The 23,557-nt window shown below is 30.5% G+C and overlaps 1 protein-coding gene across 2 annotated transcripts; it reads right to left on the bottom strand.

Moving 5' to 3' along the window:
* Nucleotides 1–2,501: 2,501 nt before the first annotated feature.
* Nucleotides 2,502–23,538, bottom strand: LOC143062830 (salivary peroxidase/catechol oxidase-like). Of its 2 annotated transcripts, XM_076234640.1 has the most exons (17): nt 23,387–23,538; nt 20,856–21,125; nt 19,659–19,779; nt 18,019–18,114; nt 17,134–17,303; nt 16,536–16,721; nt 16,071–16,125; nt 15,280–15,380; nt 14,942–15,040; nt 13,812–13,928; nt 12,919–13,107; nt 12,420–12,559; nt 9,835–10,001; nt 8,601–8,807; nt 6,332–6,504; nt 5,028–5,133; nt 2,502–2,646 (listed from the first exon to the last, which is right to left on the bottom strand). In XM_076234640.1, the coding sequence occupies exons 2-17, from the start codon at nt 21,118–21,120 to the stop codon at nt 2,589–2,591; spliced, it is 2,250 nt and encodes a 749-aa protein (XP_076090755.1). In that variant the 5' UTR covers nt 21,121–21,125; nt 23,387–23,538; the 3' UTR covers nt 2,502–2,588. The 2 variants fall into 2 exon arrangements, with proteins under 2 accessions (XP_076090755.1, XP_076090757.1); XM_076234642.1 differs by lacking the exons at nt 2,502–2,646; nt 5,028–5,133; nt 6,332–6,504 and adding an exon at nt 7,236–7,284.
* Between the last annotated feature and the right edge of the window lie 19 nt (nt 23,539–23,557).

Here is a 23,557-nt window from a genome sequence, read left to right as displayed (position 1 = left end):
AAAGGTTCACAGTCAGTGATATAACCTCCTTGTTCATATGTAATGAATCCAATAACACATTAGACCATTAGAGCAATCAAAACATTGACAATGGAATTTAAGTCACAAACTAAGGACATATAGACTCGTGCACAGGGACAGACATAACGATACACATAGGCTTGCGCTCTTCCGCATGATTTTACAAATAAGAAAAAGAACAGAAAGGGACAAAGAAAAACCCCAAGGGATACAATGGAGATAATTATCTGGCTTGAACAAAAAAAACTATGCTTTGCTATGTCAGCAGGTAGATACATGAAAATATCGTTGTGTCTATACATGTGTCATAATTAAAATAACATGTTTATCATTCAATGTTTTCAAGGTCCAATGAAAGTATCATTTGTACTTTTTAATCTATATTTTGATATAATTAATGGATCACATATACTTTTTAAATCATATTTTGATTTAACTAATGGATCGGAATGTATATCTATCAAATTAATCTCAAACTATTTTTATTGTGGGTCAATAAAAATGTTAATTGAAGTGTAAACAATGTTTATATTAATGTTTATGTTTGAATGATATTTTGTAAAATATTTGAAAACCTAAGTAGGGAGCGAAATGACACAAAATCCATTTAAATTCTTTAGTATACGTATGTTTCTAAAAATAATAAAGGTTAGACGTCAACTTATGAAACACAAAGCAAAATCAAATGTAAGTATGGCATTATAAAAAACTTCGATCGAAGGCTTGCTATTTCATTTAAAGTGAGAAAAAAAATGTTGGGAAACAAAATGCGACCGTATATTTAAAAGTCGATAAAACTAAACTCTTTCTACCAGAAAATAAAAGTTTAAAAGATTATAAAATAGATTGACCCTTTCGTACCATTCTGCTCTACTACCTGATAGATAGATTTGACGTGATGTTTATACATAACTTATTAGACATTAAAACACCACTATTCAAAAGAGAGGCCAAAGATGCCGAAGGGTATTTCAAGCTCATTAGTACACAACTATCTAGGACTATGCAATGGCAAAATCTGAAAAACAAACAACAGTTTACAAAAACACAAGAAAACCAAAACATGAGCAACACGAACCCTAAGAATAATCTGGGGGTAATTTAAGTTTCTCAAGAACTGTTTGCATATAATGTTAGTCAAGGTATGAGTTAGACTAAACTGTATTTGTTGCATTCTTTATTTCAAGTTGGATTGGATAGATGCAATCAACATAGTCAACCCACTTTGAATTATTTAGCGAGAGGACATCAACTCTTTAGCGGGACGTAAAGTTAAATGATAGAGCTGCCTTTGTTCTAAACTACAAAAACGCTCATTGAAGAATTCTGTCCAATTAAGAAACAAGTAGCAGGAGCACAGATGGTTCCAAAGTGATTGTTTGTTGTAAAATACGTCCTTCAAACGTAATAAATATATTAATTGTCAATAAATAAAATCAAGAATCTTGATGTCAGTTTCAGAGATTTTAGTTTGAAATAGTTATATTTTAAAAAAGTACGATGTATCCCTCCCTTAGACAATATACTTGTATCTTCCTTGACAATTATTTTTATTTTTGTGAAACAAAGCATGACCAAATCTTTATATTTTTCTCTTAGTTTGGAAATGGGAATACTTTTGTAAAGGGTAGAAAAGTCACATGTAATAATATTATTCCACAAGGAAAGAGTCTTTGAAAATATGTACTCTTAACAAATCTTTGGAATCTGATTCACACCCCCTTCAGAGTAAGTAGTTTCACAATAACGTTGAAGCCATGCTTTGATTGTTGATAAAATTGATGTTAATCATTTTGAAAGTTGTGTCATGGAGAAGTTGGCATCCCACCAATATTAAGTTGTATGTATCAAAGGACACTTATGTAATTAAGTAATACTATCAAGTGAATGGACGATTCAGTTTTCCATCTTTTATTGAAATTCCGAATCATAAAAAGACAAGACCTATGATAAATGATGATTTCTACCTGGGTAAATGTGGTGGCATATATTGCGTTTACAAATGAACTTTCACAACCTAATTCCTCTATGAAGCAACGTATGTAATCTGATTCACAAAAAAAAGCTTTGTTAAGGGCTTTTCTGTCCAATTTTGTTCAACCGTTATTAAGTTGCCGATGTCTTTATGACCCTCTTTATGATCTATTTTGTTTGTTTCAACTTTTTACCTTTTCCTTCTGTGGATAACTTTTAATGTTTCATTTTGACTTCAGATTTCAGTCCCGTCCTTGCACTGCTATTTGATTTGGATAATGCTCTTTCGTGATGTTTTCATTCATGTCACTTCCAAACACCAAATACCCTCGCATAGATAAATGTTCATTACTTCAGTGGTATGATTGTGCATTTTTTAGCCATGGCGTTGTACGTTTATTTTCGATCTATGAGTTTGACTGTCCCTCTGGTACCTTTTGCCTCTCTTTTAGCGAAAAATCTCCTTTTCTCACCTATCTCTCTCTTCAAAATTGATGACAAACATATGTTTTTTTAAATTTACTATGTAAGAAATTAACTACAAAAATTCAAGTACATAATTACAGAACGTTTTAGAAAAAAAGAGTGTTTAATTATGCCCACACGTTAAAGTCAATATGAGGATTTCTTCTTTCATCACTGCAGTCGTTTCTGAAACAAATATTAAGACAAGAGTAAATCATCACATGATAAAAATATTAAAACTAGTGTAAATCATCCGATAAAACAAATATTAAGACCAGTGTAAATCATCCGATAAAACAAATATGAAGACCAGTGTAAATCATCTGATAAAACAAATATGAAGACCAGTGTAAATCATCAGATAAAACAAATATTACGACCAGTGTAAATCATCAGATAAAACAAATATTAAGACAAGTGTAAATCATCTGATAAAACAAATATTAAGACCAATGTAAATCATCCGATAAAACAAATATTAAGACCAATGTAAATCATCCGATAAAACAAATATTAAGACAAGTGTAAATCATCTGATAAAACAAATATGAAGACCAGTGTAAATCATCCGATAAAACAAATATGAAGACCAGTGTAAATCATCAGATAAAACAAAAATTAAGACCAGTGTAAATCATCCGATAAAACAAATATTACGACCAGTGTAAATCATCCGATAAAACAAATATTAAGACCAGTGTAAATCATCTGATAAAACAAATATGAAGACCAGTGTAAATCATCTGATAAAACAAATATTAAGACCAATGTAAATCATCTGATAAAACAAATATTAAGACCAGTGTAAATCATCTGATAAAACAAATATGAAGACCAGTGTAAATCATCCGATAAAACAAATATTAAGACCAATGTAAATCATCCGATAAAACAAATATTAAGACCAGTGTAAATCATCCGATAAAACAAAAATTAAGACCAATGTAAATCATCAGATAAAACAAATATTAAGACCAGTGTAAATCATCTGATAAAACAAATATTAAGACCAAGGTAAATCATCAGATAAAACAAATATGAAGACCAGTGTAAATCATCCGATAAAACAAATATAAAGACCAATGTAAATCATCAGATAAAACAAATATTAAGACAAGTGTAAATCATTCAATAAAACAAATATTAAGACCAGTGTAAATCATCAGATAAAACAAATATTAAGACCAGTGTAAATCATCAGATAAAACAAATATTGAGACCAGTGTAAATCATCAGATAAAACAAATATGAAGACCAGTGTAAATCATCAGATAAAACAAATATTAAGACCAATGTAAATCATCTGATAAAACAAATATTAAGACCAGTGTAAATCATCAGATAAAACAAATATTAGGACCAGTGTAAATCATCTGATAAAACAAATATAAAGACCAATGTAAATCATCCGATAAAACAAATATGAAGACCAGTGTAAATCATCCGATAAAACAAATATAAAGACCAATGTAAATCATCAGATAAAACAAATATTAAGACCAGTGTAAATCATCTGATAAAACAAATATGAAGACCAGTGTAAATCATCAGATAAAACAAATATTAAGACCAGTGTAAATCATCAGATAAAACAAATATTACGACCAGTGTAAATCATCAGATAAACAAATATTAAGACCAGTGTAAATCATCTGATAAAACAAATATTAAGACCAGTGTAAATCATCTGATAAAACAAATATTAAGACCAGTGTAAATCATCAGATAAAACAAATATGAAGACCAGTGTAAATCATCTGATAAAACAAATATTAAGACCAATGTAAATCATCAGATAAAACAAATATTAAGACCAGTGTAAATCATCTGATAAAACAAATATTAAGACCAGTGTAAATCATCTGATAAAACAAATATTAAGACCAATGTAAATCATCTGATATAACAAATATGAAGACCAGTGTAAATCATCAGATAAAACAAATATGAAGACCAGTGTAAATCATCAGATAAAACAAATATTAAGACCAGTGTAAATCATCTGATAAAACAAATATTAAGACCAATGTAAATCATCTGATAAAACAAATATTAAGACCAGTGTTAATCATCCGATCAAACAAAACATGTTGAAGTCACATATACGATACTGTGGACTCGTTATTATTTCGTGGATTTTGTGAGTATAGGAAAACCACGAAATAACATGTTCAACGAAAGTTAATTTTCCCATAGGCTTGTTTGCAGTTTTCTGCAAAACCATGCAATTAAATATCGACATACAAATAAGTTTTCCTTAAATCCAATAAAATTGGTACCCACAAAAATAAAGGAATCCACAGTATACGTTCATTATATTGTTGACCGGTTATCATTCTTTATATATATAATTTTTCTTGGTTAAAGGTTGAGTAAGGATTTTAAATGTAAATTACTGTTGAGATATATGCAGATTTTGATACATGTTTTATATACACGAAACAAAGTGTTCGCGCTTGAAATTACCTTGTAAACATAATGTCATTATTTTTCCGTAACAAGTACATAACTTTTAATGTTAAGAGCAAGGGAGCAACATTATATTGTTATATAACGGTTAACTATACCTGTTTGTCTGTTGTCTTAAAGCATTTCTTTGAATTTCTGTTAAGTTGTCTATATTTTTGCAAAAGACACTTGCAAGCGTCACTTTTCTGATTTCCTGAAGCTTGTCTACAATCAGAGCAATATTATTGGAATGCATCTTTTATGAAAATCTTATATATGAATTTATATACTTGATACAACAGAGTCTATGTGGTAAAAGGGCGATAATTCAACAACAATAAAAAAAAACCTACAAAAAAAATATTTTCATATTGTGTAAACATTATATCCAGTGCACGACTGCTTTTGTTTTTCACTTTTTTTTTATAGAATTAAACCAAGTCAAAATAATAATATGTGTAATTAGTATGCCCTACATCTATACGAGCAGCTGGACACCCAGATGGAAATTGAAATTTTGGAACGTACATTACCACCTAATTTGATTTAACTATGTTCTTCAAAAGCGATAAAAACTTCTACTATCCAAAAACAACTTGCTTTGCAATTCACACTAAGAAGTAAGAGTGAAAAACGTGAACAAATTGAACTTTCATGAACTTAAATACAACATACAATAAAAAAACCTACGAACAGATATTGGGATTATCAAACACTACATGTTGACAAAAGCTCGAAGAAAAATGTACTGAGCGATGAAAAAACAAATACTCAGATTTAGATAGACTAAATTTCAGTTTCGTTATCAACTCTTTAGTATTATCATTTTGTATTATATCTTAATTAAAAATTTATTCAAATATTTGTGCCCTTGAATTATTTTTTCTAAAGTTCATACATATATAGCTAATGGTCAACTTTTTGTAATAGTAGCAAACACATCATATAGTTTACATCTGAAAAAAATCCGGTCTTTGCAAATTTTGGTAAAATTGTAATGACATATAAGTAGTTAGGTTTTAATGATTTTTTATGATAGTCTATTGACTTTCTGAATAAGACGTAGTTTTTTTTGTCATTGTTTTGTCGACTTAAAATGTGTGTGGTTTTAGATCTTGACTTTTGTCCTAGACATTTGTCAAGAATGCTTATTATGCTATCGTGTGGTTTATGTTTCAATGTGATTATACAGAATATTTCCTGTAATATTAATCTCTGATTATGGATAAGGCCTTCTATGCGTCAAAAAAATCACTCATGAACTAGGATATGTCCATCAAACAAATATGTAAAAAAGAAAGAAAAAGCAAAAATAACAAAAAGAATTTTAGAAACCAAGTTGAGGATATTTGTCAAAATAATGCAAGTTTTATGAAAAAGAGTTGCTTTTAAAATAAATGAAACTGTTTTCATATATACAGACCTTGACTGAATCCCTCTGGTTCTGCTCTTTCATACCAGAACCGGTCACCTTGTTTCAGATTCTTAAATTGTTCACCAAGTATGCAACCAAATGTCTCGCCAACATATGCGGCATCGCCAGTTAAGCGCTGTTCCAACATACCTCCAACATACAAATCAATATCATATACGCTTCTGCAAACAATATAGAAAATAGTATGGTGATTCAGGAAACATACAAATCAATATCATATACGCTTCTGCAAACAATATAGAAAATAGTATGGTGATTCAGGAAACATACAAGTCAATATCATATACGCTTCTGCAAACAATATAGAAAATAGTATGGTGATTCAGGAAACATACAAATCAATATCATATACGATTCTGCAAACAATATAGACAATAGCATGGTGATTCAGGAAACATACAAATCATTATCATATACGCTTCTGCAAACAATATAGAAAATAGTATGGTGATTCAGGAAACATACAAATCAATATCATATACGCTTCTGTAAACAATATAGAAAATAGTTTGGTGATTCAGGAAACATACAAATGAATATCATATACGCTTCTGCAAACAATATAGAAAATAGTATGGTGATTCAGGAAACATACAAATCAATATCATATACGCTTCTGCAAACAATATAGAAAATAGTTTGGTGATTCAGGAAACATACAAATGAATATCATATACGCTTCTGTAAACAATATAGAAAATAGTATGGTGATTCAGGAAACTTACAAATCAATATCATATACGCTTCTTTAAACAATATAGAAAATAGTATGGTGATTCAGGAAACATACAAATCAATATCATATACGCTTCTGCAAACAATATAGAAAATATTTTGGTGATTCAGGAAACATACAAATGAATATCGTATACGCTTCTGTAAACAATATAGAAAATAGTATGGTGATTCAGGAAACATACAAATCAATATCATATACGCTTCTGTAAACAATATAGAAAATAGCATGGTGATTCAGGAAACAAATGTTATAACTACAATAACTGGTAAGATTCTGATCGAATGAGATTGAAGCTTGTTATGTTCAATCCATCTGATGATCATATACACTGAAGTTGATACACGAAAATTGAAACATTTTTTTTTATTCTTAAGTGTCTACAGTTTGACTTTTTTTCAGATAACTGTATTTTTTTTCTCGGTATACTATTTCCTGTTGAAAAATTTATTCAATATATTCCAAAGAGATATATATCTTCAACAAAATACCATTCTTACTGAAATCGATGCGTTTTTGTTCGATCAATATATAGGTAATGTATAGTTGGCTTTTAGTATCATGATTTATTGTATAGCAATATAATATTTTCCACAGAACGTAACCAAAAGTTAGCGTGCAATAAATTCTAATATTGCACTAGTGCAATAAATCTTTAAAATTCATGACGTCATTAACGACAAAATCTTAGTTTAAACCAATTTTTACTTTCAAATATTATATTGTTATACAATAAAAGGGTTATTGCATGAATATTGGGGAATATTGTCCCTCGTAGAATATATATTGCACTCGCAAGCTCGTGCAATATAAAATTCTACTCGGGACAATATTCCCCAATATTCATGCAATAACCCTATAATATTGTGACGTCAAAATTATCAGTATTCATGTATTTCGTACAACTGTCTACTGCACTGAATATTAAACTTATGACATCCCCGGTGGTTGCATTCTTTTACTCTTCTTCTATCATGGTACTTATCACAATCTGAGTTTTGTATGTACAGCTTTAGTTTTCAATAATGTATTACTGTTAAATTAAGAAAATGTGAATAAAAGTCAATTCTCAGTTATATCATAAGAAACTTTAAAATGTGAAAGATTTCATTTACAATGACATTTTGACGAAAGTGTACAAGTTTTTTATTTTATAAATTTAAGTGAATTAATCAAAAATTTAACACTTGATTTGACATCTAAAGAGTTATGCAATTAAGACGGTTTTTTTTCTACAAAAAGCAATAGAAAAAAACATTCAAGGTACGAAAAAATTAATACTCCGGTTCAATCTTTTAAGTGTTGCAGTTAATGACACAAATTAGGGCTGGGTATCTTGTGTAATGGATGACGTGTTTATTGACGTAATATTACTATCCAGTAGCAAACGTTAAAAAAATATCTATATTCATATATATTGTATTATGATTTAAGTGTAAATCACCAAATCTACAAAAAATATAAAAAGGGCGGTCGAAAAAGTGAATAAACATCTCAAGGTTATCGTATACTAATACATACGCATATAAGTCTCTCAAATCCCGTGTTCCTCCTCTAATATATGTCATTTCTGACCAAGCATCGCCGGAGGATGGAACACTAAGACCACATGCCTTCCGCCATTCTGTGTAAGAAGGTAAGCCATGATCTCTTCCTCTTTGTATATTCAAACTCGTCAGATCCAATACAGTGTTAAACAATTTATTTCTGACCGAACCAGAAAATTGTCTGAAAAATACAATAGATATACAAGTTGATGTTTAAACATATCTATACTGGTCCATAAATTAAATGTCAGTCTTTCTTTAAGTAATGCGAGAAGATACATTGAATATACTTGAGCTTAAAGAATTGTTATCCGATTAGTTTCTATGTTCATAGAAAATGTCAGTCCAAACAACGCAAAAGAATATGACTGGACTCCGAGGGTATCTGTAACAGCTGCCAAAAAGAGACATAGAATTATAACAGCAGGAACTCTAGATGAATAATAACGAATAAAATAGGAGTGGTGAACAGTTAGGAAAAAGGCTAATATCTCATATTGGACTAGTATAACATAGGAGTGGTGAACAGTTAGGAAAAAGGCTGATATCTCATATTGGACTAGTATAACAAAACAGTTAAACAAAGACACAAACTTTAGAATCAGTCAAAATGCACTTTAATTAACAGTTAAATAAGAAATTAAAAAAAGAAAAAAACAGCATCTTTACTGTTTCCAGGGTAATCATATAAAAAATTTATTATGTGACCAGGCGAAAAGAACCATTTAAATTCACGTATTACGTTTCTAAAAGTTTACAAAAGAAAACATATGCCTGTGTTTACATTTGATTACTTTATAAAGTAAGCATACTAAACACGCAAATAAAAATTGAGCTACTAACCAAATATGAATTCATTCTGTTAAGTATTATTGCAGAATAATTTGGGTATAATTATTCGGCGAGTTTGTTCTTGTGTATCTGGTTAGATACGGAAGTGTGATATGAATGTCTATGACAACACTATCAAATTAATCAAACCAGATGTGTTATTCTGGAAAATGATTACTAGTGCTTAAGACCTTCTACAACTTTCAGTGAACGGTGAATGGTTGTTCAAAAGTGAAGGCCTCATCGTGTTCCTTTGCAATACTTAATCAAGTTTGCGGAGTGAAATTGTGTAATTGGTTAATACACCATATCGTTTCTTTTCATTTTAATGTTCCCTGAAAATCCAATTACATCTAATATTAACTTAGTTCACCTACCTATCTGCATTGGATGCCTGAATAGTGGTCATATATCTAACTAAATCTAATATCTTGGAACCTGCCTCATTGACTAACATATGTGGATTTGTCATAGTCAGTTCCATATTTGTTTCCTCTGAAGTTGTAGAGAGGTCTTCTGCCATATATGCTATTTTATTAGGAATCTATCAAATATTGTAATATTATTAGAATAAATGCATTTCAATTAAAACTGCATGATAAACATGCATTTACTGAATTTTAAACAAGCGGAAAGATAGTCTAACAAGTTGGGACACAAAAGAAAAATATTTTCATTCTTCTTTAACTTCGAAATTTGTTTAGTCAACTAACTGTTTTGATTTGGACTCACTGAAAAGAATAATGTAGTCGAAGACCTCGTCTGGACTATTTTTTTAGCAATATACAAAAAGATAGGGTATGATTGCCAATGAGACAACTCTCCACAAGAGACCAAAATGACACAGAATTTAACAACTATATGTCATTGTATGGCCTTCAACAATGAGCATAAGTCAAAGCCTGTTTTATTAACTAACCGTTTTCAAATATAAAACAATGCTTAATAAGTAGAGATCATAAAAGTTTACCGATAATCAAGTCACATATATACAATAACAATATACAAGTAAAGGGAAAACACACAACAAACTGAGGAAATCGCAGGAATTTCAAAACAAAATGCGTCGAAAGATTAATAAACAGCTGCGCCATGAGCGCATGATACGCCCGACGTCTTGTGTGGAAGTTTAATGCAATAATCATAAATAGTTTCTGAGAAAGTTTTAAGCAATAACCATATATTGTTTTTGAGACACGGCGGGACATGTGAAACCCCCAACCCTGTATTTTTTTTACAAAAAACTAAATATCACTACAATAAAATTTTGAATCAAAACCAAAAAGTATACAGATCTTTAGATTAATATAACAAAGAAGTGTGTAAAGTTTTAAGCAATAATAATAAATTATTTTTGAGATACGGCGCGACACGTAAAAAAACCCTCCCCTGTTTAACAAAATACTCAATAACTCCAAAATAAAGTTTTGAATCATCAACAAAGTATGCAGATCTTTAGATTAAGATAAAAAAGAAGTGTGTAAAGTTTTAAGCAATAATCATAAATTGTTTTTGAGATATGGCACAACATGTAAAAAAAAACCTCCCCCTTTTTTTACAAAATACTCAATAACTCAAAAATAAAATTTTGAATCATCACCAAAAAGTATACAGATATTTAGATTAATATAACAAAGACATGTGTAAAGTTTTAAGACATAATCATAAATCGTTTATGAGATATGGTGCGACATGTAAAAACATCCTCCCCCTTTTTTACAAAATACTTAATAACTCAAAAATAAAATTTTAAATCATCACCAAAAAGTATACAGATATTAAGATTAATATAACTAAGAAGTGTTTAAAGTTTTAAGCCATAATCAAGAATCGTTTTAGAGATACGGTGCGACATGTGAAAAAAACACACCCCTGTTTTAGTTACAAAGTGTCGTAACTTAAAAAGTTTAAATCTTATTTTCACCAAAAAGTATACAGATCATTTGACCATCATAAGAAACAACTATGTTAAGTTTCATGAAATTTGGATAAGTCGTTCTCAAGTTACGGTGCGACATGTTTACGCCGGACAGACAGACGGACAGACGGACAGACGGACGGACGGACACAGGACATTTGTATACCATAATACGTCCCGTCAAAATTTTGACGGGCGTATAAAAACGATACTCTAGGACCTTCTTGGTAAATAAAGAAGTATCAAAATGTTAGGAAAAGTCTAGCACGGTTATTACAGCATATAATAATATTCAAAACAAAACGTTCACTCGAAAGAGACTATGTACCTAAAATATACTAGTAAATATTATTTACTTTTATTTGTCAGATATGTAATCGTTATAATAGACTTTTGTTAACTAAATCGTAAAACACATTTTCGGTTTTTCGTCTTTGATCGACATTTTTTCATTTACTTGAGACGCAAATTGATATGTTGCAATTTATACATCAAATCGGAGAAAATAAGATGTGGTATGATTGTCAATGAGACAACTCTTTACCAGATTACAAATGTTATAGACCTTTTAGAAGAAGTTTCAATTTTTCTGTAGATACAATCCAACAGTGATTGCATATATGGAGTATATATTTCCCTGATGAAAAACTTATGGGTTCTAAAAAGACAAGATAAAGTTCTTTTGAAATTTATAATACGTACTGTAATGATTTGATTGACTGTAATAAAATGTTTATGTACATACGAGCACGAATGTTTGTTAGTTGTCGGAGACATACTCCGGTTGTTTATTTCTAAAAGGGACATCTCCGAATACCAGTCCCTATTGACTGTTGATTAGCAATCACCAACTTAACACAATGTGTATCTTTGACTAATTGCCCCTTTCGTACCCTCTCAATAACAATTCACTGAAATAATTGACGAGAGAGCTATGTTTAAAAGGTTGTTTCTCTTCGTTAAATATTCAGTACGACTTTGGATTATTGGCAAAATTGTCAAAAAAACGGATGGGTACCAGTCTAATGTTAAAGTAGGTCTTACCATAGAATGGCCGAATCTCAAAGCAGCAGTGGCAAATCCCACTCTAATTCCGGGGTTGATTGTATCATCATAATCCAATGAGTTGCCAGATGTCAATAATTGTAAATTGTATTCGGTAATGGTTTGGTCATTAAATACATCTATCAAGAAAAACATATAAAATTTAACTGTACTCGCTCCCGTTTTCAAATTATTGAGTAAATATGATAGTAACGATATTTACAGATCAACTTAAAATATAAATATTGAGCCGTCTTACTTTTTATCTACGAGATGAGGCAAAAAAAAAAAAAAAAAATCAAAAAAAAAATCGAACAACAGCAGACGAATCTTACATTTTAATCAGTTTTATTTTTCATTATTACGTGTTGTTGCTCCTTCACTTGTTTCATGAGTCAAATGTGTTGATCTTTGTGTTATTTTTACAATACAGACTTCTGACTTATGTACTTCTGAACTTCTGATATAATTGATATAATTGTTTTACGTTCAAACTTACTTTGAAGCCATTCGTTGTATGTGATGTGTTGTATAAGAGCATTGACAATCTTTCTAGCTTCGTTGAATAATTCATCATCTGTCCAAGATGGCTGAGCTGCCGCAAGTTCGTCAACAATACGGTTATGCTCTCGAACAAATAATGTGTGTAACAATCCAAGTCCAGGTTGGACGTTTACTCTTACATCACCTAAATATAAGATTCTGGTATGAGAGATACATATCAAATTTGCCCAAAAAAATTATTCCATTTTCTAATAATTTAAACAATTGATTAAACACATGAAAACGAAGATTATATGTTAAGCTGTATTTAAAGTGTAGTCTCTATAAATAAGGGCAACAGTAGTATACTGCTATTCAAAAGTCATTGTTTATGATCCTTTTTTAAGAAATCGTTGTTATATTTTCTATTCTAGATTGGAATATTTGGGCGAAATATACTTTAAAAGATTCACGGACGTAATTGGATAATATATCACACTTTACAAAAAAAAAACAAATACCGACAATAATTCATCTTCCGAGTAAATTAAAAGCCGATAACAACATATGCTAATAAAAAGTACGGCTGCCTTGATAAGTATAAGCTGTATCTTTTTTAAACACTACAGGGAGATAACTGTAAAAATCAGCTGAACGTATTTTTTTCTGATAGAGTGTGTGGTTCAAGTTTATTTTTTTCTTTTTTATTGACAAAGGTGCAAAGTAAATATTTTGTCAAAATTTTATGAAAATCAAACATGTCAAATTAATTCAAGTCAAGTTAATTTGTTCCAACTTACATTAATGTTTTAGTATTATAATTGACACTATCATGATGTTTTTTATAATTGTATATATTCCTTTACTGAATCTATTGGGTTTATTTTTTAAATGTTTATCATATCATACCAGCATTTTGACAATAGTCATCTTCTGGATCATTGCCATCCAAAGAACAAATGGCGTCTGAAGACCTGTCCTTTGGCAGCAAGTCCCCACCCGCTTCTGATCGCACTTTCATTTTTCCTTTAATAAAAACAAAGCTGATGAAGATCATAAAGTTCCATTATACAATACTACGATCGCTGTTTGGTAAGGTCTTTTATATTCAAGTTGATTATTTGTTTACCCTAAATAGATATGACTACATAAAATACTCTCTATGGTGAACAAGTACATGAGAAATGTTTGACGATCCTGACCTACCTCACAGTATATTCTTATCAGACTGGAGTTAATAGTTATCAAAGGTTATAGGCTCATAATTTCATACACCAGACGCGCGTTTCGTCTACATAAGACTCATCAGTGACGCTCAGATCAAAATGGTTAAAAAATCAAACAAGTACAAAGTTGACGAAAATTGAGGACCCAAAGTTCCGGTTAAGGTAATCTATGTCTGGGATATGAAAATACTAAGTATTTCGAAAAATTCATATTTTTGTAAACAGGAAAAATATAAAAATGACCATATAATTGATATTCATGTCAACACCCAAGTGCTGACTACTGGGCTGGTGATTCCCTCGGAGACGAAACGTCCACCAGCAGTGGCATCGATCCAGTGGTGTAAATAGTCATCAAAGGTACCAGGCTTATAATTTAATACACAACGTTATGTATTCATACTTTGACAAAACGTACCAAATCATTTTTTTCAAACTAAAACATTGTCAAATAATACTTTCCTCAAGACAATACACGTAAGTTTAGGACAACAAATTTTGAAAGGCATATTTTAACTTTTATCCTCAGGGCCAACGTGTTACCCGAATAATATTTATCAACTCGACTCGAGACCAAAAGTAAGAAAAGTCAGATGATACAAAACGGTTACGCTTTAACAAAGATTACATAGTCAAGCACGCCTTGAACCTTTTAGAGAATAAAATGAAGTTGAAAAAACACATCTAATGGGTTCTCAAGACAAAAACCCATACAATACAATTTTAAGTAAACATTCCATGAAGATTTAATCCGTCATTTAGTAACACATATACTGTGTAAAGATCTGTATATGGATTTAATGATTATCTCACCTCCATTGCGAGCCCTCAGTGCTGTAAGTTCATCCTCTGAACTGCCATACACCATGCTTGCATCAATAAACGATGATATATCATTCGTCAGTTGATTACCTACATGATATACGAAGTAAAGTTCAGTTCTAACAAGAAGTATTTTATACACATCAAGAAGATATCTGATTTATATATTTACTATTTAAAACTGTAAAAAAATAAATTTCTGGATTTGCTAAGTTAGCATCTTTAATTTAAAAAAAAAGAGGAGGAGACAGTAGTTTAACGATGTTTAAATGTCGTAATTCGACTTATAGGAGTCAAATCATGGAAACAAACAAAAACAAAACTCGTACCACTAAGACTCAAATCAGGTGCTGGAGCTGATCTGACGAATTCCATACACGTTATAGGTAAGTCATCGTCAGCTTCCATTATTATCGCCAAACATTCATCCCTGTTAATAAAAACAAAATTAAAATTTCCGGAATTCTGAGATATAAAAATAACACTGTTAGAAATCATTTTTAATCAACTCTGCTATTTTGTTTCAAAATAGATGTTTGTAGCTTCTTCAGTTATGGAATATTTGTCTGTATCATCGAACAGAAATTTGAATGAAATTTTAACAAAATCTCAGACCAAGGGTTTTGACCCCTATCAGTATCGACCAGATGCTACAAAAAAGACCAGGATGTCAAATGAAAGTCGAGAAAGGAAAAACATGCTTATGACAATATTTTCACAAAACTCAAAAACTTTTAAAAAAATGCTCATTTAAAAAAATTATTTAGATAAAGATATAAGTAGCAGTTATTAAAATTTTCTTTACCTGAAATATTGACGAAAGCAAAAATGAGTGTTGTAAATAAAATGTCATTGTGAATTTGGTAGTCGTAATTTTATCAAACAGTATTTTCCGAAAGGACATTGTTTTATTTTCTTATTTATAAACTTTAATTTAGTAGTTCAAAAAAATGGCAGACATTTTCTTAAATAGGACGAAAAATATAAGCATACACTTATACTTGGTTTATTGAAATACAGACATTTAAAATATAATACTGTTATGATTGTTATCGCATCAATGGTTTCTTGCTTAAAGATAATACAACAATTAAAAAGAACACAATTTGAAAAATATTACCTCTGGATAGGAGCCGTGTTATCTGTACAACATACAATATCTGCGCCATTATCACCTAAAATAGAAAAGTTGAAAACATATCGAAAAATCGTGAGACAAACTTGTATTATGTGACTTGGGATGACATATTACAGTGTTATTTTTCTTATCACAATCGTTTTATATAGATTTAACACGATAAAACAAAAGAATATACTTTAAAAGTATTTTTCAAAGAGAATGGAGTTTTTCCACCCACATCACATTTTTCTTTTATTGTAAGATTTTTCAAATCTACTTCTATTTCAACCTTCTAATTAATTAAAAACACACATACAAACGCATACACATATAGCTACTTATATAACTAATCAAATGGCAAAATCAAAAGCTCAAACGCATCAAAGGAATGAATTGCCTTTTGAATGTTCTTGATTTTGTGTCTTGGATAGGTACTCAATCTCCTTTGTTTTTTCTCTTACATACCTGAATATGTTGGTGTGAGAACAATATCGTGATCTATAAACTGTCCCCAGTTCATGCTCATCAATGTGTTGAAGCCTTCAAGAGGTGTTTCTCCGTCTGCACTAGTTGCAGCAAATACTGCATTACTAAGAGCCCTTGGACCTGGCAATTCTTCATTCGGAACAACGCTGTCTCTAGGTTCATCCACTACAAAACATATCAAAATGTTGAGAAACTAAACGACTAAATGGCATATTTTACAAAGCTGTTATACTAATGCTAGCAAGTTAACGGTTTAGTTGGCTGGTTTGCTTGCTTTGTTTGTATTAATATTTGCTCTAGCATTGTAATTAAGATTGTCATCTTCAAACGATATAAGTAGGCGGAGTTAAAACTGTTTATTCGTAAATTTGATTATTTGATAACGTTTAATCAAATTTAAATATAATGTGAACAAGTTTAACTCTACAAAATTAACAATAATACAAACAAAACAAGCAAGCCAACCAAACTTTAAAATTGCTAGCACTAGTATACAGCTTCGAAAATATGGATTATTCCATCCGCTGCAGTTTTTTTTAAATTTTTCTATCCAGTATTATTTTCATAATTTGCTCACCGCCATTGCTGTACACCTCATCTAAAAATCTAGGTTGTGTCGAGAAAGCTGCTCCCCAGTCAGGATTGTTTATGTTATTACATGTACCATCTAAGGTTCTGTATTGGTCAACATTGGAAATTGCTTGGCATTCACTAGTTGTTGTTCGTTTTCCTTTAATTTTAGAGTGTCTGAAATATCGAGAATAGAGTTGTACGTGGACATGAAAGAAATAACCTCCATTGGTAACGGGTACCACATGAGAGCAGGCTTTGCTTACTCTTCCGGAGCATCTGAGATTACGATGTAAGCCCTGCGTTATCTCGCTTACTTTTTGAATCCAATGTTAACCAAATGTGATTACACAGCACAGTCACATATCGTATACTTTATATTTACGTGCAAAAGAAAAGTCACGTCTATATACTTTAGAGCAATACGCAGGTTAGCAGAAACAACATGTTGTTTGTTGTTGTTTGGTACTTGTACGTCGAGTTGTTGGTCGGTGTGGTATAAAGTGTTGTCCTGTTTTTATCGTAATTCCTGTTATCTTCTTTGATTTTCAGAATAATGAAAATCAGATTCTTATAAAGCAATAATTTTATCTCGTGTTTATTTTTTCTTGTTCGTTTCGCCAAAATACAAATTTGAAATAAGGAGCCTATTGTTCAGTTGTTGTCGTTGTTTCGTGTCTGTCATATTTGTTTTTCGTAAATTGATTTGTTATAAATTAGACTGTTAGTTTTCTGAATTGATTTGTTCATATTTTTAAAGCCGAATAAATATTATTTGTGTCCTCATTGTTGAAGGCAGTACGGTTGCCTAAAATTGCTGATATTCACTGCATTCGAACTTTGATAAACAGATGTCTCATTGGCAATCATTTGTTTATTATTAAGTGTTTACCTTTTCTTGTTGCCTCCAATAATTTGATTTGTTATGGAATCCCAAGCATTGGTGAATTCTGTATCCTCTCTAAGCTCTTTTAATGTCAAATCTGTTCTATAAGAAAACAAATAAATAGCCATCTTTAACCGAAGTATTAATACATTGAAAGGACATGGATGGATTGATTGATTAGTTTTAAACTGTTTAACAATTTATTGTGAGTGTATCTTAATACTCACTGGTAAAAGTGGATTCTGCATGAGACGCTCAAGTGGAAAATGACTCGTTAGTGCAATGTTTTTAAGTGGAATGTGACTTCTAAGTGAAATTTTAATATACAAGTCAATCCTTTATTACTTCTTAGACCAACACAAATTTAACATTATCAGGAAGCTGTAATTAAATGATTGTTTTTATTTGATGTCTGTCATTTATGTTGTATTTGTTGTTTTTTTTAGGTCGGTATTTTTTTCCTTTATCTTTTTTTTAATATAATACTATTTTGGGTGGCATGAGTTATGTAAAGTGTTGATGGTCGTACTTTGACCTATGGTTGCTTGAATCAACGTCATTTTGATTCTGGTAGATATTTGTCTAATTGGCAATCACACTTCAGATATATTTTTATATAATATTATTATACTTCACGTTAAAATGCCATATTTTGATTGCAAGGCTAATACGAGTGTGTTTATTTACTCTATCACATGGCTGAGCGGGTGACAATTTTTTGAAATGTTACCCTCTCGTCCAGACCAATCAAAAATCGATAATTTGAAGGTCAATGAATTGAATTTACATCAAGTAATTTAATACAAGTTCTTCCTTTTGGCTCAGATTTTATAATTTGACTGTTAAAATAAAAAAAAAACTTCTTGCTTACTTTTTTCTATTATCGGGACGAAATCCCCAATTACGGTAGAAAAAAAGTAAATCTAAATTTTCGGCGCGGTTGACAATGTTTTCTCGGGTTAACAATCCGTTCGATCACCCTCTTAGCTATGTGTTGTTTATATACTGGTTTATTGTAATCCAAAGCAATGGCTGATGACAAGAAAATAAAAACAATAAAAAGTTGAGTCTTTTTCCCATGAATACACCACCATTTCCTACTTCGTACCTGAGTTGGCAAACGTTTTGACAAATAGTCAATATCTATGAAAATCAAGCATTACAATGAAAACACAATCCAATGGACAGAGATTCTAAAGCACCAAAACCACTGCTACTTCATGTAACTTCAATAATATGCATTAGTTCGAAATTAAGGTGGTACCTAACACCTTCAATAAAATTAATTTGGCTCGTTTAATTTTCATAAAAGTTTGAAAAAGAATTTACTCTGACCATTTGACAAAAATATAAAAATTTCAAAAAATTTGAACCAATCATTTTATCAGAAAAATACACTGGTTATATAGCAGTTTGGCAAACACTAATTTTGATCATTGAGAAGCTTAATATTTTCCTCAACGACACAACGTAATTAAAACGTTTAGCTGATTATACAGAGTTATCTCCATGTAGTGTTAGGTACCACCTTAAGGGATAATTACTCTATGAATACTCATGACAATGGCTTTGTACGAACACTAGATTGCCGTAAACTGAATAGTGTCTCTATTTTTATATTTTAATAATATAATTTAAATACTCACAATTTCACAAGTTGCCTTTTAGCACAGATAGACAAAAACCCTAGTTTCTGGCGTTCTATGGATTCTGGGGTAATTTTGAATAGTCTGTTACGTTTGCCTTGCTTCCTTTGTCCATCCACACCTAATGATACAATAGCAACTATATATATTTGCGTTTTAACCAAGATCTTTAAGTCCACAGAATATTAAGTTTTATGTCAATCAGACTTGTTAAAATCATTCAAATAATAAAACCTGTTTTATTTATGTTATAAAACACCTCAAATGAATTTAAATATTGTGTGATCTCAGTATCTGACCATTTTCTATTATAATAATAATAATGTGTATATGCTTTTGAAAATACATATGTTTTTCTTACTTTGCGTTTTTTGTTTTGTTTATTTGTTAATTCCACATTTGAAAGAGGTACTACGATATCACAAAAAATGTTTTAATCCGCTGCATTAAGCGTCTGACCCAAATCAGGAACCACTAGCCTTAAAGTTTGTTAGCATTATTTGTAGTTTTGTTTTTGTGAATTTTGGTTCATTTGTTTGTATCTGGGTTATATATAGACACGTACTTTGCGTAATAGCTTTGGCTGAAGCTCATTTTGTATAAAGCACACGCTCTATTAAAATGTGCGCATGATCAATGCTTATAAAACCATATGAAATTATGAAAAAAAATAGCCAATCAAAATAATGATTCTTATTAAATGAGTAATGTTATTACGAGAAAACGAAGAATAACTCTGCTGTTTTTATAAATAGTTATGTAAAGTATCAATACAACCGAACGCGGATTTCTTTCTAGTTGTTTCAAAAAGAAAAAAAGATGAAAGAGTTATAATCGTTTAAACAAATCATTATTATAAATACAATGTACTTAAACTCTCTGTCGACTATTGATCTGTGTATACATTTTTTGTATAAAAGTGTCAACTTTGCAGATATGTCACCGATAATTTACAAAACAAGTAAGCTTATATCGATTACTGGTATGCAAGATTGTTTAAAGATATCCAAAGAAGGTTTATGATTTCCCCTGCTATACATTTAACATGTCAGAAAGAATGTGTGATTGTAATCGAAATTTGTGAAATTGTATAGTGATTTGAAGATGGCGAAGACCACAACGTTAAAATAAATCGTGGCTTTGCCCTGTAATTCAAAGCTACAAAATCAAGATAATTATTCACATGTTATATTTAACCTTTATTTTTGAACTCCTTTTGATTTTCTAAAAATGACTCGTATTTCTCTAAACACTTTGTAAAAGCTGTTTCCACTACTGCAGTAGCATCTTCTTTTTTCATCAACTGTTTTTCTTTTTCTCTTTCCTCCAATAGGTCCACTATGTCTTCTATTGTTTCTATTTCTTTCTTCGTAAGGCTTCCTTCATGTTTAGATAGTCCTTCGCTTTGATAAAAAATTACTAGAAGTACAATGACAACCCCAATTTTTCTTGTTACCGACATCTCGTCTGAAAACACAAAGCCACACAATTGTATTTATTATTCATGATTGATAACTGTCATTGATTCTCAGAAAGACCACTGATAAATGTCATTGATTCTCAGAAAGACCACAGATAAATGTCATTGATTCTCAGAAAGACCACTGATAAATGTCATTGATTCTCAACAAGAACATTGATACATTTGATGGATTCTCAGCAAGAACATTGATAAATGTCTGAAATCCGGACATAACGTACAAACATATAGATAACAAAAAGTGTTTACCAAAAACAAACGACATATACAGATCAAAAACAGTATATTAGAAACAGTAGGACTCAAGGCCTCAACTTTAAACCATACGACTTACTAAGGAGTAGGGGCATTAAGGTCTGGTTTTGGCCCAAGAAAATAAAATGGTTGCTAACTTTCTCAAATTGGCAAATAATGTTTAGAAATGCAAAGGGTCAAGAAATATCTATGAAAAACATTAAGATTTTTATTTGATGACGTCACAATTACGTCATAATATGTACTGTTTTCACAAAAATGATTAAAAATACAGAATTTATGCAGTTTTCTATCTTTAATTCTGTTGTGGAAACATCGTGCGCAGCCAAGAAACAACAAAATAATTTAACAGAAGCTTTATTATAACTATTGACAAAATCTCACTTAATATAAAGTTGTTTCTTGGGTGCGCACATACTTTTTCAATCTAAAATATACTTAAAATTTCGATGAAAAACAAAGAAAATCACGAAATTTTACAAAATATGCAAATTAAGTCATGATTTGTTGCCATGACAACTTGTTCAATATCCAAAATTGTTTTGTTTTTCTGAATACCTTGTACCTTAGATATTGTACAGTAATTTAGAAATATGTATAATAACTTTTAAATTTGCAGTAATTTTTGGGCCAAATAAGGGCCTTATTGTCCCTAAATAACTTGTTCATTACATAGTGAAGGATTTTTGGATTTTTGGATTTGAGCATTTTTGGTGAAGGTCAATCCTGACTCGCGCACCAAATTTATAAAGTGTAATTTTCATTCACGCACAAAAAGACAGATTAGAATATAGACTTTTGAAGAACTCCAATTAAAGAAGAGCTTCATTTAAAGGTAAATCCTCCCATGCTACGCATCATACATGGTCCATCACACCAGTCCACGGTAACATATAGTACCAAAAACAAGAAATACTAGTATGACAAAACCAGTTATAATGTCAGGGATATGAAGTAAAATCACAAAAATACTGATCTCTGGGGAAAATTCAAAACGGAAAGTCCTTAATCAAATGGCAAAACCAAAAGTTCAAACATATCAAACGAATGGATACTAAGTATATTCATGTTGATGAGATCGCCATTATGAGACCACATTGTGGCTGATTGTGTTTACTGAGACATAATAGAGCCAGAGACTTAAGCAGATCGAATAGTATTGTTGTACTCAAGAATTGGATGTTTATAGTAAAGAGGAGCTAGACTCATCGCATTAGTTTTCTGTCGACCAATAATATAGCAATGGAAGATTTTACAATTTAGGAAAATGCTTTATCTTTATAGATAAATTAAAAAAAACTTTGCCGAATGAAAAATATTTGTCAACACGAAGTCTTACACCACGTCAGTGTTCGAACCGTTTTTGTTCCAATCTTATTTATTTGCCAGCTATATCAATCGATGGCACATTTATCATATGACTAGTTTTTTGGTCTTTTTTTTATTTATCAAAAATTGGATAGTGTTTATCTGTCAGACAATCCCGTCAGACTATCAAAAACAGTTTTCAAAGGTATCAGGATTATAATATAATACGCCAGACGCGCGTTTCGTCTACATAAGACTCATTAGTGACGCTCAGATCAAAATAGTTATAAAGCCAAACAAGTTTAAAGTTGAAAAGTTTAGAGTAAAATTTTCGTTGCACTTCCATTTTGTCAATATATAAAAGCTTTGCATACATTCAACTCAAAATCATTTTTTTTTCAATAATACTGCAAAATAACAAAACAATGTTTAGAATAATATTTGCTAGTATTTTTTTCAAAAGGTAAGAAACAATATTTGGTACGGTTGGAAATTAATCTGAACTGGTTTGTATTAGTTGTCAAATTACAAAGGCATTTTGGTTATTTGTTATGTGATGGCCGGTACGTATATACTATCATTTAATTAATTTCATATCGATGACTAAAAAAATACACAACGGTTTAAATATAATAAAAAAGGATTTCGGTGTAAAAGAGAATAAAAAAAACTTGAAACTTCTTACCTTGTAATTTACACCAAAGAGTGGTATTGCCCTAAACAGATTATTTCATCTACATATATATATATATATATAGTGTTCCGCTTGAATTAGGATTTGTTAGAAAATCACGATATCACTTAAAAAACTTTTCTTCTTTCCCAAATAATATTTATAAATCTACCCGGTTAATGT

Source organism: Mytilus galloprovincialis, chromosome 2, assembly GCF_965363235.1.
Source record: "Mytilus galloprovincialis chromosome 2, xbMytGall1.hap1.1, whole genome shotgun sequence".
NCBI lineage: Eukaryota > Metazoa > Mollusca > Bivalvia > Mytilida > Mytilidae > Mytilus > Mytilus galloprovincialis.
The sequence above is the reverse complement of the archived record's forward strand: the minus strand, read 5'-3'. Positions and strand labels throughout refer to the sequence as shown.

What these genes read in the sequence shown, in the direction of transcription:
- LOC143062830 (XM_076234640.1), bottom strand. Translation starts at nt 21,120, where the DNA reads ATGTCGGTAACAAGAAAAATTGGGGTTGTCATTGTACTTCTAGTAATT. An exon ending in AACACGGCTCCTATCCAGAG is followed by an intron (nt 15,381 to 16,070) that starts GTAATATTTTTC and finishes TTTTATTAACAG; the next exon opens with GGATGAATGTTTGGCGATAA. An exon ending in TTAAGACAACAGACAAACAG is followed by an intron (nt 2,647 to 5,027) that starts GTATAGTTAACC and finishes TATTTGTTTCAG; the next exon opens with AAACGACTGCAGTGATGAAA.